This window comes from Centropristis striata, chromosome 9 (genome assembly GCF_030273125.1).
Source record: "Centropristis striata isolate RG_2023a ecotype Rhode Island chromosome 9, C.striata_1.0, whole genome shotgun sequence".
In the NCBI taxonomy this organism is placed as follows: domain Eukaryota; kingdom Metazoa; phylum Chordata; class Actinopteri; order Perciformes; family Serranidae; genus Centropristis; species Centropristis striata.
The window spans coordinates 1,478,813-1,495,464 of NC_081525.1; the positions used below are offsets into that span (position 1 = coordinate 1,478,813).

General features: G+C 37.6%; 1 protein-coding gene across 1 annotated transcript in view; it reads right to left on the reverse strand.

Moving 5' to 3' along the window:
• LOC131978312 (myomegalin-like) overlaps window positions 1-16,449 on the reverse strand; it is a 102,951-nt gene extending 86,502 nt beyond the window's left edge. The window contains exons 1-3 of the mRNA XM_059341924.1: window positions 16,146-16,449; window positions 11,046-11,098; window positions 5,352-5,419 (exon numbers count right to left, since the gene is read on the reverse strand). Of these exons, the coding sequence (XP_059197907.1) occupies window positions 5,352-5,419; window positions 11,046-11,098; window positions 16,146-16,171 (147 nt within the window). The 5' untranslated portion in view covers window positions 16,172-16,449. The remainder of the gene's footprint in view (window positions 1-5,351; window positions 5,420-11,045; window positions 11,099-16,145) is intronic.
• Window positions 16,450-16,652: the final 203 nt, after the last annotated feature.

Consider the following 16,652-nt stretch of genomic DNA (forward strand, 5'->3'; position numbering starts at 1 on the left):
ACAGTCAAACTCTATATTTTCTGTGCAGAAATCTGACATAAAGTGGAGAAAAGAGCCCCATATTTCCCTGTGAGAAGCCGTGGAGTGGAAGTAGAAATGTAAAAGACAGATAAAGTGCATGAAAGTGAAACGTGTCCTATAATAAATGAGTGAATGCTCCTTATAGACGAGCGGCTGGAACACAAACTGCAGCCAGAGAAGTTAAAGTGAAGTAAAACGAGGTGTGATGCAAAGCCTTTAAAACGTTTCCTCTCCTTCTATAAATCTGCACCTGTTTAAAACGCCACCAGGCCTCCAGGTGGAAAACCGCACAGAGTCTCTCTGCGTCTCACAATCAATCAGACGGTTTGTTCTGCAGGACCGAGCGGACCTGGTCTCTTCCTGCTGGACTCTAACGTTTCACTTCATCGGAAACCAAGACCCCAAAGAAACCAAGAGCCCAAAGAAACCAAGAGCCCAAAGAAACCATGACCCCAAAGAAACCAAGAGCCCAAAGAAACCAAGACCCCAAAGAAACCAAGAGCCCAAAGAAACCAAGACCCCAAAGAAACCAAGAGCCCAAAGAAACAAAGACCCCAAAGAAACCAAGAGCCCAAAGAAACCAAGAGCCCAAAGAAACCAAGAGCCCAAAGAAACCAAGAGCCCAAAGAAACAAAGAGCCCAAAGAAACCAAGAGCCCAAAGAAACCAAGAGCCCAAAGAAACCAAGAGCCCAAAGAAACCAAGAGCCCAAAGAAACCAAGAGCCCAAAGAAACCATGACCCCAAAGAAACCAAGACCCCAAAGAAACCAAGAGCCAAAAGAAACCAAGAGCCAAAAGAAACCAAGAGCCCAAAGAAACCAAGAGCCCAAAGAAACCAAGACCCCAAAGAAACCAAGAGCCCAAAGAAACCAAGAGCCCAAAGAAACCAAGACCCCAAAGAAACCAAGAGCCCAAAGAAACCAAGACCCCAAAGAAACCAAGACCCCAAAGAAACCAAGAGCCCAAAGAAACCAAGACCCCAAAGAAACCAAGACCCCAAAGAAACCAAGAGCCCAAAGGAACCAAGAGCCCAAAGAAACCAAGAGCCCAAAGAAACCAAGAGCCCAAAGAAACCAAGACCCCAAAGAAACCAAAAGCCCAAAGAAACCAAGAAACCAAGACCCCAAAGAAACCAAGAGCCCAAAGAAACCATGACCCCAAAGAAACCAAGAGCCCAAAGAAACCAAGAGCCCAAAGAAACCAAAGAAACCAAGACCCCAAAGAAACCAAGAGCCCAAAGAAACCATGACCCCAAAGAAACCAAGAGCCCAAAGAAACCAAGAGCCCAAAGAAACCAAGAGCCCAAAGAAACCAAAGAAACCAAGACCCCAAAGAAACCAAGAGCCCAAAGAAACCAAGAGCCCAAAGAAACCAAAGAAACCAAGACCCCAAAGAAACCAAGAGCCCAAAGAAACCAAGAGCCCAAAGAAACCAAGAGCCCAAAGAAACCATGACCCCAAAGAAACCATGACCCCAAAGAAACCAAGAGCCCAAAGAAACCAAGGCCCCAAAGAAACCAAGAGCCCAAAGAAACCAAGAGCCCAAAGAAACCAAGAGCCCAAAGAAACCAAGACCCCAAAGAAACCAAGACCTCAAAGAAACCAAGAGCCCAAAGAAACCAAGAGCCCAAAGAAACCAAGAGCCCAAAGAAACCAAGAGCCCAAAGAAACCCAGACCCCAAAGAAACCAAGAGCCCAAAGAAACCAAGAGCCCAAAGAAACCAAGACCTCAAAGAAACCAAGACCCCAAAGAAACCAAGACCCCAAAGAAACCAAGAGCCCAAAGAAACCAAGACCCCAAAGAAACCATGACCCCAAAGAAACCAAGAGCCCAAAGAAACCAAGAGCCCAAAGAAACCAAGACCCCAAAGAAACCAAGAGCCCAAAGAAACCAAGAGCCCAAAGAAACCAAGAGCCCAAAGAAAGCAAGACCCCAAAGAAACCAAGAGCCCAAAGAAAGCAAGACCCCAAAGAAACCAAGAGCCCAAAGAAACCAAGAGCCCAAAGAAACCAAGAGCCCAAAGAAACCTAGAGCCCAAAGAAACCAAGAGCCCAAAGAAACCAAGACCCCAAAGAAACCAAGAGCCCAAAGAAACCAAGAGCCCAAAGAAACCAAGAGCCCAAAGAAACCAAGACCCCACAGAAACCAAGACCCCAAAGAAACCATGACCCCAAAGAAACCAACAGCCCAAAGAAACCAAGACCCCAAAGAAACCAACAGCCCAAAGAAACCAAGACCCCAAAGAAACCAAGACCCCAAAGAAACCAAGACCCAAACATTAATTCAGTATTATCCCTCCCCCCCTCCACCTCCCACAGCTCCTCCTTCTCTGAGAGGCAGCAGGGTAATTGCAGCGAGCACCTCCAGAGTTATATCAGACCCATAATGCACCTGGCAGAGCTCCCAGAATCCATTACTCTGGCTGGGGACCAGAGCAGAGCTCAGACGTTATTTAGCCGTGTGGCTTTCTGTGCTGAACGCTCGTCTGCATATGAAGCTTTCATAGATCTCCGTCTGACTCTGGATCTCTGTGTGAGGCTTTATATAATCAGAGATCCTGCAGAAATGTGGAAACTCTGAAGTTTGTGTCCACAGTGAGACAAGAAAACTGCAGAAAAAAGTGCTTCTCTCTCCTCTTTTTCTGCTCTTTAAGGTTAAATTCTGCTAGGAAACAACGCTATGATCCATAATGTGCAGCATCCTGATGATCAGCAGCATGAATCTGTCCAATAACTCCACACAGATCATCAATAACTAAAGGAAGCAGTCATTCTCAGCCTTCAAAACACAAAAAGTCACAAACTTGGTGTTTTACACTATTAGATTAGGGCTGAGGTCAAATCAGAGAGCAGGGATCCTGCAGAAATATGGAAAATCTGAAGTTTATGTGCACTTTTTCAAACTGTTAGTGTCGTTGAATAACATAAAGAGGAAAATATGTCAGAGACAACACTTTCAATATGTTCCTGAAGGTTGACACATAAATAAATCCACTTTTGGAGAAGCTTTGATGTTTTTAACACAATGCAAAGTATTGAATTCTCTATCTGTAAAGTGTTTTACACTATTAGATTAGGGCTGAGGTCAAATCAGAGAGCAGAGATCCTGCAGAATAATGGAAACTCTGAAGTTTGTGTGCACAGTGAGACAAGAAAACTGCAGAAAAGTGCTTCTCTCTCCTCTTTTTCTGCTCTTTAAGGTGAAACAACTTTATGATCCATAATGTGCAGCATCCTGATGAACAGCAGCATGAATCTGTCCATTATCAGCCTTTAAAACACAAAAAGGCACAAACTTTTAGTGCCGTTTAATAACGTAAAAGAGGAAAATATGTCACAAACAACACACTGTTTTGCACATCAAATCAGAGAGCAGGGATTCTGCAGAAATATGGAAACTCTGTACAACTTCACAAATCGAAAGTTTGTGTCCACAGTGAGACAACAAAGCTGCAGAAAAGTGCTTCTCTCTCCTCTCTGTCTGCTCTTTAAGGTGAAATTCTGCTAGGAAACAACTTTATGATCCATAATGTAGCAGCATCCTGATGATCAGCAGCAGGAATCTGTCCAATAACTCCACACAGATCATCAATAACTAAAGAAAACAGCCATTCTCAGCCTTCAAAACACAAAAAGTCACAAACTTTTGGTGCTGTTAAATAACATAAAGAGGAAAATATGTCAGAGAAAACACTTTCAATATGTTGAGCCATGTCTCTGAAGGTTGACACATAAATAAATCCACTTTTGGAAAAGCTCTGATGTTTTTCACACAATGCAAAGTGTTGAATTATCTATCTGTAAAGTGTTTTGCATGATTAAATCAGGGCTGAATGTGAGTAAGAGGTCAAACCACAGAGCAGCAGAATTTATCATAACTCCAACATGGATAAAAATACACAAAACTAAATGTTATGACAACAAACTGCAACTCTCCTAACTTGCAAAATGATCTTTTAAATCATCAGAAATCATATGTGTAATTCATAACAGCATCAAACAGCAGAAGAGGAGAGACTTCTCCTCTCTACTCATCAATCAAACAGCATCCAGCTCCATTAAAACACTGAAATCAATCATTAACATCCAACAACAGCAGCAACATCTGACAGTTGCATCATACAAACAGTTCATGATAATACTTTGCAAAGTGAAACTTTTAAAATGTTTGTTTTGTCTACCAGCGGTTCAAACCTCAACATCACTACTGATACAACATAAATAATGAGATTATTTCGAGTAAAAAGCAGCAAATCTTCACAACTGATGAGCAACAACCAAAAGATTTTTTTTGCATCAAAAAAGTTGCTTTTATAGTCAAACTCTTCATCTTTTCTGTGCAGAAATCTGGAATCAGTTCTTAACATCCAACAGCAGCAGCAACATCTGACAGAGACACTTTTAGAGACACATTTTATCATGAGACTAACGGTGACAACAGTTTTGAAACAGGTCCAGAATAAATGGAGATCAATGAGGCCTGCAGCCACCAAACAACAATGTGCCTCCAACAAAAAATGAGTGAGAAAGTTTCAGATTATCGGGTCCAGATTGGACTGAATATTATTCACTAAACTTACTACCATTTCCACGGTTTTATTCATAATGACTTTGGTTATTATCAATAAAACCATGTTAAATGTCTAGATATCAGCTCTTAAATTAAACTCTTATCAGCTATTTTTGTTGTTTTCATTATATTTGTCCAAACAAATGAACCTTTAGTTGAACCAGACATTAAAATGAACAAGAAACTGAAGAAAACAATGGTCTAATAATGATAATTTCTCCATAACTGTAGGGTAATAACCCCGAATTATTACATTACAGCCCATTTCACAGCTGCAGCTCTCTCGCTCAGTACTGGACACATTTCACAAATGATTGATCCTGTTAATCACTTCAACGAGGTTGAAGCCAACAGAGACTCTTTGGATCAGTTCAGAGCTCAAAACACATCTTTCCATTCAAACACAGAGCTCTAACTGTGTTCTACTGGACTGAAACATGGATATCTGACAGGGATTATGAACCAGAAGATTGGTTTTTAATAACCTGGATCAGGATCAGGGGCGGAAGCAGAAAAAAACCTGGAGTTACAACATCTTTATGATCCTAAAAGTGTGTGTGTGATGAGGGAAACAGGAGAATCTGAGTCACGTCGTCAGAGTTTCAGTTGCCACATCATCTTCCAAACACACCTACAGTACACTGTGATTAGACCAGAGAGAGACAAGTCTGGACACAGCAGCAACACACGGTTTCTGATGGAGAAACTCTTCTTCTAACCACAGCAGCATCAAACAGCAACAGCTTCCTGTCAGCTCTTACCTGTTCAAACTCTCTCAGGCTGTGCATCTGGACCGGAGGGCCTTTTCCTGTTTCATCACACGAGAAATCTGCAGAGATAGAAAATAAAAGAGAGACATGAATACTTCAAATCAGACAGATCTTTAACCCTCTGAAATCTTGGGCTATTATGTCAGTAGTTCTCAACCTTTTTGAGTCGCGACCCCCAATTTAACATGCATGTTGTCCGCGACCCCCGCTCACTGAACACAATCTCACACGCACAGTTCAAATCACCCAAAAAAGAAACAAAATGACTAAAAAAGGAAACAAAATGACCAAAAAGACACAAAATGACCCAAAAAAGAAACAAAATGATCAAAAAAGACACAAAATGACCAAAAAAAGGAAACAAAATGACCAAAAAAAGACACAAATTGACCACCAAATGATCAAAAAAGAAACAAATTGACCACCAAATGATAAAAAAAGACTCAAAAAAGACACAAAAGACACAAAATCACCAAAAAAGACACAAAATCACCAAAAAAAGACACAATTACCAAAAAAAAGACACAAAATCACCAAAAAAAGACACACAATTACCAAAAAAAAGACACAAAATTACCAAAAAAGACACAAATTGACCAAAAAGACTAAAACACATGAACACTTTAACACAGTGGAGACAGAGCTGACTTCCAAAATGATTTGGCGACCCCCAGAAATCATCTCGCGACCCCAATTGGGGTCCCGGCCCCAAGGTTGAGAACCACTGTATTATGTGATATTAAAAAATCTGTTAATATTTTTTTTACCATGCCATGTTGGTATCAGTTTTTTCAGCATCACCTCACCTTTATGTCCTGATAATTAATGTTTAACTTTGACTTACTTGATCAAAATTTTGTGCCCAAAATAAACAAAGGAAAACATGAAATCTGACCTCGAAAATGATGTTTCACACACAATGTACATGTTGCAAATATGAACACAGGTTGCAAATATAACATATAACAGGTAAAATGTGGATAATATCTAGTTCTTTTTTTTTTTATACTAAATATATTTGACAATATCTCCAGTTTTACTGGGCCGAATATCATAAAAAAAAATCCAGTATGTAGTTTCAAGCCAGAACTTTAGAGGGAAGCTGATGGAAAGACTCAATGTTGCTTCATTTTTATGTCTTCACGTCATGAAGAAGTTATGTGCATCCTGTAACTCTGGGCTTCATGTTGAAGAACCGTGTGAGCTTTGTCATTGGATTCTCTCTTTTATTTCCACTTTATTTTCCCAATAAGGACATTTTATACACAGTATATGTCACGAAAACAGGGCAACAGCAGAATAATTTATGTTATTATTATGTGCAGTTTGTCAGGAGAGTGACTGGACAGACAGCAGTGAAAAACATTGGGCCTCCTGCAAGAACATTTTCATATTCTTATCTTTACTTCCTCTCAATTAATTTGAGTTTGAAAACCCCTATATCAATATCAAATTTGACAGCAATCAAATACAGAATTTATTTATGGAAAACTGCACATGAAGACACATAAGAATGGATCTGTTCGTATGAGGGGTTTTTACGTGAGACTCAATGATATTTAGTTTTATTTTAAGTTTCCAGGAGCAGGAGAGTGAAGTTTAAACACCAACAGAAGATCCAGGTCGTCTTCAGTGAAGTAACATGACTTAACTTCAGTGCATCAGATTTTATGCAACTATGTCTCTTCCAGTATAAACGTTGTCCTCATAACTACTAATTTTTTGCATTTTTGTGCAGTTATTTTACATTTTAAACTCTTTTATAACACCTAACCTGGAACTTTCCACCCTAACCTTAGAGAAGTGTTTTTGCAGCCACACTCAGATGAAAGGCAGCTTTTCTCAGTGTCTAAACCTCCAAAAGTGAAAGTGAAAAGTAAAGAAACAGTCATCAGCCACTGAATGGACAGGAAACCTTTTGTACCTGTTTCAATGAAAACCCATAAAAGCCCATTCAACAGTCTGATCAGGTGATTTATATCAAACAAGAAAATACGACTATTGAATGAAGGCGGAGGAGCTTTTGACCGACTCACATGTTCTTCATCTGCAGGTGGAAGCTGCTTACTTGTCTTTGAACTGTTGAACTGTTTATTCTGAGAACTTTTAGGACTTTACGAGTCACTTTTACCTTCGTTTGCTGATGTAGAACATGTGATTTGTGTGAAAGTTAATAAGATTATAGAAGATTGTGTCGTCGGCATATTGTTTGAGTTCCATTGAGTGTTTTAGTGGTTGGAGACGTTTATGGACAGTTGTTTACCTGCTTGGACTTCTTATTTAGTCAACTTAACCAGACTTATGTTTGGGAAAGCTACACATTCCTTTTCTTGGTTTGCAGCAGACATTACTCGGTGGACTTTACGATTCTTTATACGATCAATGTTCTGTAAGTTTAGTGCAAAGGATGCAATGTGTCTCGGGGGGACGAGGACCAGGAGGACTGTTATAATATTCAGATTGATCCAGAAACATTTCATATCCGATTTCTTTATCCTCTAAAGACACTGCTTTTCTTTATACATTTTCCAACAAGTAAAATTACAGTCAATCATACAGAACAAGGTTATAATAGTTTTGGAGATTTCATTAGTTTTAGTTTCAATTTTGTTGTGAATTTTTGCTTTCAAATTCAGTTAGTTTTTAGAGTGAGTTTGCTAGTTTTAGTTAAGTTTTTATTAGTTTTAGTGTTAGTTTTAGTTCATTTGGAATGGGCTATGTGCTGGGTGCAAGATTTTGTCTTTTTTTTCCTTCGGCTTATCCACGAGTGTTGCCGACGACATGTTTGCTCAAGCTCACTTCGGATTACCATAATAACTAAACGGATTACGCTATCGGAAATTTTCTAATGTTTTCTGAAAGCTGAGAAGTTTCTCTTTACAGACAACATGGTGTCATTACGGTAATTTCACTCACGCTTCTCCTGGAAGCCACAAAGCAGGAATACACACACTCAGCGGTGGAGAAAGAGAAACACTCGATTATGTATGAAACAAGTTGATAAAGACGGAAACGAAGCACATTTTCACTATAATTCTAGTTAGTTTTAGTTAGTTTTGTAACCACACAATACAGTTTCAGTTAGTTATCGTTTTTTTTAAAACTCTCGTTTATATTTTTATTTCAGTTAACAAAAATGTTTTTTCAATTCTAGTTTTCGTTATTTCGTTAGTTTTCGTGAACTATAACTAACATTGATACAGAAAAATGCAAATAATTAACATTTGCCTCTTTAAATTGGCATAACAGAAACATGCATAAAAGTAAAGTGATTACACAGAGAACAGAGCAGGTTTGTCTCTTTGGTTGTGTTCCAAGCAAATATATTAAATTAATTTATGAACTGCATCATCAATAATCCCGACTCACATATTTAAAATAGTTTGGGAGTCTCTGAGAGTCGTCTGTCAAACACAACGGAGCAGAAACGTAAAAACACCTCGAAGAATCTCTGACCTGATCAGCCCTCGCCTCATTAAAACACCATTAAACCTCAATATATGGGCCGTGTCCACACACACACACACACACACACACACACACACACTCACAGAGTATATTAGCGTCCAGCTGAAACTCTTCCAGAGGTCTTAAGACGTCTCAAAGCCAAACTTATCATCTGTAAAGAGCTCGGAGCGTTCCCAGAAAGCTCCACTCAATAGTTTGTGTTTTATTCTGTTAGAAGCTGGTTGGCCGGTTGGTTTGGGGGGTTTTGGGGGGTTTTGGGGTGTTGTGGGGGGTTTTGGGGGGTTTTGGGGGGTTTTGGGGGGTGGTGGTGCGGTGCCAGATCCCGAGCGGTGTAATCAAGACAGATCTGGCAGCCTGCAGCTTTCTGACGGTTCCTTTAAATTGCGGCACATTAAATATTATTAAAAAGCTGCTCAGCAACATGAAGGTGGACGGTGAGTTGGACGGAGACCAAATGTTACACAACACTGATGGATGACGCACCGCTACAACCATGCTAACACACACACATTACTACGCTGTGTTACTGGACTTGTGAGGACCTGTATTGACTGTTCTTCCTCCTGTACGTCCAGCCTTAAACCGTTACTTTAACATGCTGAAACGTGATTATTTTGCTTTCTTTCCAACTGTGAGGTGTTCAATGTTCCCTGAGCATCTATCAGACTGTGAAACGGCGTCAGAATCTGACGAGTCGGGATGAGAACGAGATAAAAGTTCACTCAGTAACCTCCCGGCAGCAGGAACGTCTCTAAATGATCAGAGGATTGATTTTATTACATCTTAGTTCTCAGAGTAAGTCAGATACAGTTAATGACAGAAACCCTCAATCATCTCTTCACTGCTCGACAAACATTCCCAAAAAATATCTCTTCATCTTGGAAACAAAGCAGGTACAATAAATATTCCCCCAAAGAGTTTAACAACTGAAACTCAAGACAAATGCAGCAGAAATCACAAAAAATACAGTTTAACTGTCTGTGATCTATTTCCTGTTCACACTAAAACAGACTGAAACATTTTTTACATCATTTATCAGGTAAACTGATCACTTTCAATCAATTAATTCTTATTATTGACCCTCAGAGACTTTCTGTCAATAAACAGACGAACAAGAAACAAACTAAAGCGTCTATTAAAACCCAAACAATAACAACAACAAACTGATGTCACTTCAATTTAACAGCTCATACAGTTTCCTCAAGAAAGGAACTCACATAACTATAAAGTTTCCAATGTAAACATGTTCTAATTATCTAATAAAATGCTCAATTTCCAGTTCAATTAATCCCAATAAATTGAAAAGCTGATTCAGTTAAACAAAAACCAATTAAAGTTACATTTTCCAGTCAAATACAGACTCTTACCTGAGTTTAACCTCCTTTTACAGTCATTAAAACGTGCCGCTTCTTTAAGGAAAGTAACATATACTCAAAATAATTCCTGTTTTTTTCTTAAATCCACAAACAGATGAGAACGTTCGGTCTCAGAATATTCTATTTTTTTCTACTTTTAGTACCAAATCAAGGAAAAATCCTCACTGAGGCAGTTAAACAATCTTAAAAAAGACTCATTTTACCTGCCGAGCTGTTTGTAAGTAGCCAGAACTGTAAAGTTTCACATGTAAACATGTTCTAATTATAGAAGAAAATGCTCAATTTCCAGTTCAATTACTCCCAATAAATTGCCAGTGTTGTTGAACAGCTGATTCAATCAAACAAAAACAATTAAAGTTACATTTTCCAGTCAAATACAGACTCTTACCTGAGTTTAACTTCCTTTTACAGTCGTTAAAACGTGCCATTTCTTTCAGGAAAGTAACAAAAACTCAAAATAATTTCAGAATAATCCCAATTTTTTCTACTTTTGGTCCCAAATCAAGGAAAAATCCTCACTGAGGCAGTTAAAGTACCTGTAAAAAAGACTAATTTTACCTGCCGAGCTGTTTGTAAGTAGACTGTGAAGTAGACAACACACACACACACACACACACACACACACCTATTAAAGGGGTGGAGGCTGTTCACACACACTGATTCATTCATGAGACTTAAGAGTGTCGACACACACAGATAATTAGTGCCCAGGGCAGCAGAGGTGGTCAGTAATGAGTGTTTAGGAGGAAAATAAACCAGTAAAGCTGACTGGGAGCATCAAAGAACACAGTGATGAGAGATTAAATATTAAATATTAAATATATTCAGGATGTTGACTCACCCATGGCAGGTCCGAGGCTCTTGGGCCGGGCCCGTTTCTCTGCAGCACAGTGCCTGAAAGGAGACACAACCAGCATCAGGATCCTTATTCCACCATTAAAACCAGTTCATCCACAGTAATGGGAACGAGGTGAGGAAGGTCTGAGCGTCACTGGGAAGACTGGTGAGTCCTCAGAGAGCACAGGGGGAACAGAAATAGACCAGAGATGAGCCAGAGCTTCCCACCGGCCTGTCACACACACACTAACACACTCACACACACACACACACACACACACACACTAACAGACTCACACCCTGGTGGATGTGAGTCAGCGCATGCTTCAGGTCACACAGCCATCACTCAGCTGAGAACAGTAAACAGAGACAGAGTGGAAGAATCCAGCAGCAAACCAAACCCTCAGGCTGCAAACAACCAGCAGCTTCAGGGGTTTTACCTCTTTTACAGTTTATTCTCTGTGTTCTTTTATTTCACTGTAATATATAAAATCTATATGAATCTATAAGTCCTGCAGCTCTATGGAATCAGCTCAATCATGACAAGAAGTTGTAACAACTCAAACATGTCTTTGTGCAGAACAACACAGTTAGAATGACAGAAATCATAACGACAAAAAAAATACATAAAATTGCCAAAGAAAGACACAAAATAACTATGTAAAATGAGTAAAAAATTGCACTAAAATACCCAGAAAATGACCAAAAAATGCTTAAAATGACCAAAAAAGGACACAAAATTACCAAAAATACATAAAATTACATAAACAGTTTTCTCCACATATTGTACACTGAAGTATTGCCATGTCTCCAGCCTCTCCTGTCCTCTCCTCTCTGCTCTGTGTAAACAGCCTCTCCCGTCCTCTATACTCATGTAGAATAAAGAGATTCTGACACAAATATCAACATTTTAATACAAGTTTTGGTCACTTTTTAAAACAGAAACATTCATAACTAATGATGTGTTCAAGGACCGTCAGAAAGTTCAAACTCTGATGATAATGTCTGTTTTTAAAGTTTATTACTTCTGTCATTGGTATATTTTGTGTACTTCTTTAAAGAAAACAAACAGAAGAAGTTTCTTTCCCTAAAATAAATGAAAGCCTGTTTGTCTGCAGGCTTCAGAGTCTCTGTCTGGCTCAGTGTTGGTCATCAGGAGGATTTTAAGGATCAGAGGAACTGGGCAGGATGTCCTGATGCCCATTAGTCCTCACAGCTCCATGTCCTGATGCCCATTAGTCCTCACAGCTCCATGAATAATCAATGAGCAGATGAAGTCAGAGCAGATCTAACGGCTGTTAAAGATTCTTTTATTATCTAGATCAGACAGACGGAGGAGAGTCACGTCGAGGTGAGAACGAGTCTCAGAACACAGGAACCAGAGGTCCACAGCAGAAAGATTCACTCATTAACTCCTTTAACACCTCTAGTGTGTTTGTGAGGACCTCCACGCTGTCGGGACACGTGGTGGGACAGCTGCAGACTGGAGCAGCTGAACTTTGACCTGAAGACTCCTTTTGTTGTGTGAGAACAACATTTGTGCTCTCATGTGTGTTTACTCGTCATCAAACCCTACAAACTGATCAGGATCAGGACTCTGAGCTCCTGGACCAGGATTTAGCTTAAAGTCCTCCTTTTTTGACATTTAACATGGTTTTATTGATAATGATTTTGTTTATTATCAAGTAAACCGTGATAAATGTCTAGATATCAGCTCTTTAATTAAACTCTTTGTTGTTATCGTTATATTTGTCCAAACAAATGTATTTTTATTTGTCTTTTTTGGTCATTTTTACACCAATTTTTGGTCAGTTTGTGTCTATTTCGATAATTTTGTGTCATATTTTGGTCATTTTGTGTCTTTTTTGATCATTTTAAAACTATTTTTGGTCAATTTGTTTCTATTTCGATAATTTTGTGTCATTTTTTGGTCATTTTGTGCCTTTTTTGGTCATCTTTACATCTATTTTATATATATATGTTTATATATATATATATATATATATATATATATATATACACAATATTATTAAATTGTTTAATGGTATTTTATGTTTAATTACAGTGAATTATATGTTAAAAAAATACAAAAAATTAAAATCATATTGCTGAATGTAAAATTTAGGCAACTTTCTTTTTTTCTGACAGTAAAACTTCAAATTTAATGCTTTTTAAAAAAGTGGAAAAAATCGTAAAAATTGGTAAAAAAAAAAAAAAAAAAGAAAAATAAGAAAAAAATAAAGAAAAAAGTCTGGCAGCAAAAGTTGACAAACACTGACTGTCATATTGAAATAAAAATAAAATATATAAATAACTTTAGTAACTCGTCAGGTATTTTCTTTGTTTACAACAGATATTTATTGTGTATTATCTGTATTTTTTAAAATAAATTATCTCTTAAATAACTGATGGTTGTCTTCAGTTTTTTGATGGTAACTTTTGCTGCCATAGTAACTTTTTTTACCTTTTTTTAACATTTAATTTTTACAGTGCAGTTTAATTTTAATATCAGCGGTGGGAACAAACACTCTGATCCTCTGACTCACTGCAGCTCCTGATTATTGAGTCATTATTTCTGGATTAGATGATGACTTGATTACAGGGAAATTGTTGGTTATAACGTCTACGACATAATAATTATCTCGTTCCTGTGAAGCGTCTGCAGCGTTTCAGCTGTTTGCAGGATTAATAAACAGAAGCAACAACAACAACAACAAAGACTGAACCCAGAACAAGAAGTCAGAGCTCAGCTGCTGTTTGAGACAATGAATCAAGTCAAACAGCTCCAGCACACAGTTTGCTCAGAATAAACACTGAGAATAGAGAATAAAAAGCATTGTAAAGTTCTTTTCTCCACTTTCCACTGAAGTTCTTTTCATTGTGGAAGGAGAAAAGTCGTAGACTATAATCAAAATGAAATCATTCGAGACGCTGAGACACTTTTAAACTGCTGCAACTTCACAATAAAAGGAAATATATTGTAGTTTAACTCTCTGAGCAGCTGCTGGTTCAGACATTATACAGACTTTAACAAGCTTTTTAGACAAACTGTTTAAAGTCGTATGAGTTTATTTCATACTGAAGTTAAGTTTCCACATATGTCACTGGAAAATGTGTAAAAAATAATGTTTTTGCAAACTATAAAACATCTAGAATATATTAATCTGAAGAAACAGTTCAACCATTAAAACATGGAGTCTAGAGTTTGAAAAATTAACAGTGTAAAACAAGTCATTTTAGTGAATAATAAATAAATAAATAAATAGATAAAATACAATAAGATATGTCTATAAATAAATCATGAAATAAATAAATGAGGCAAAACGATATAAATATATGTCAATTTAAATATGTGTATTCAATATAGTTAATAAATAAATAGATAAAATACAATAAAATAAATATGCCTATAAAATAAATCATAAAAAATAAATAAATAAGGCAAAACTATATAAATATATGTCAATTTAAATATATGTATTAAATGTAGTTAAATAAATAAATAAATAAATAAATAAAATACACTAAAATGTCTATAAAATAAATCATAAAAAATAAATATATGAGGTAAAACTATATGAATATATGTCAATTTAAATATATGTATTCAATACAGTTAAATAAATAAATAAAATAGGCATTGTTTATTGAGTTTTTGATATTGAAATAAATGGGGCACCTCAATAATCAGTTAAAAAAATTTACACTTGAAAGAAAATTGCTGATATATTAACTAGATGGTGATTAATCAATCAATTTAATCAAAAGTTAAACTTGTTTCTAACATATTAAACTTGACTTAATGTTGCAGCTTTAACCCTTTGATGCACAAAATGGGTCCAAAGTGACCCGACTGAGTTTTTATGTTCTATATTTTTGCAATAAATTAATTTAATCAATGAGTATTCCAGGTTTTCCCCAATTAACTTGAGAAAAAAGTATGAAGGGAAAAATGGAAATAATGATCTGTTGTAATAAAAAAAAACCAAGATATTCAAAGAATATTTTGAATATTCAATTATAAAATAAATGGATTTCAAAAGATAAGAGCAAAGATAGAAAGAATGTGGGTCATTTTTGACTGATGTTGTGCATCAAAGGGTTAACAACATGTTTAACTGTGTGTCTCTTTCAGGCTTTAGGAGGTTAAACTGACCGTATAGCTCACAAAGATAATTCAGAAGTTTACTTTGAAAGGACAGAAAGCAGCTCAGCCAATCGGTGGCCAGCGTTCAGCAGCAGCAGGTCGTTATGTAACACTGGAACAAAGGTCCTCTCTGCATCACAAACACACTTTTTACCTCATTTATCTGCTTTTTACTGCTTTTCTAGTCACTTTACCTTCATGAACACACGTACACGTTTCAGACTACCTAGACCTGGACAATACACTGAAAATAACTATTATTATATTGTACAGAGCTATTGTTTACTGGAATGGACTTCCATATCGCTTCTTTATTAAATGTAAGAAATCAGGATTCAGAAGGGAATTTAAAAGATGTTTTGAGCAAAGAAATGAGGGTAAAGCTGCAGAATGCCTTATTTTGTGTTTTTTTGTTTTCTTAATGAACTGTATATGTGTGAGTATGTTTTGTGAATTTTTGTTTTCAGATTCAGTTAGTTTTTATTAGTTTTTAGAGTGAGTTTGCTCGTTTTAGTTTAGTGTTTATTCATTTTAGTGTTAGTTTTAGTTTTTTTGTAATGGGGTATTTGTTTAAAAGAGGTCACAGTAAATTTTGCCTTTATTTCCTTTGTCTGATCCATCTTCATTATGTATGAAAAAAGTTAGCAAAGAGGAAAACGAAGGATATTTTCACTATAATTTTAGTTAGTTTTGTAACCACACAATACAGTTTCAGTTAATTATCATTATCATGTAACCTTTAACCCTTAAAACAAAGTCTGAAATCTCAAAAAAAAAAAAAAAAAGCCTTTAAAGAAGTGAGGACTGGCAGAAATGTCCTCACTTTGCAAAAATGTCCTCACTCTGTTGGTTAAAAACGTGTTGCGGTCCTCACTATGTAGGACGTACAAGAACACACACACACACACACACTAGAATCCATAAACACACAGTGCCATGAGGAGCTGGGAGTCTTACCGTCCTCTGTAGAGATATCCACTCATGTTCCAGCTGCAGCTCTAATAAAAGCTGCTGGTCTCCTCAGGTGAGTCTGCCTCCTCACACCTCCACACCTGAACCCGTTTATCTCCCAGCAGACTCCCAGGAGGAGCAGGAGGAGTAGAAGGAGCTGCTCCTGGTGCTGCTCCTGGTGCTCTGTGTGACTCCTCAGCCGGAGCTCAGTGACCACAGCTCAGGCTGTTTGGCGGCGAGGCTCCCGGAGGAGCCAGCCAGGCACCCAGACAGTCATTTGACGTGGCAGAGAGCAGCAGAGAGGGAGGTAAACACACACACACACACACACACCAGAGGGGAGCAAAGGTACACACACACACACACACACTGAAACACACACACACACACACGCAGAGAGACACACACACTCTGCCTGGTGCAGCATGAAAGACTGATCTGTTCCAGCACGCTGCAAAACAGACGCTTCTCTAGGTAGGTAGGTGTGTGTGTGTGTGTGTGTGTGTGTGTGTG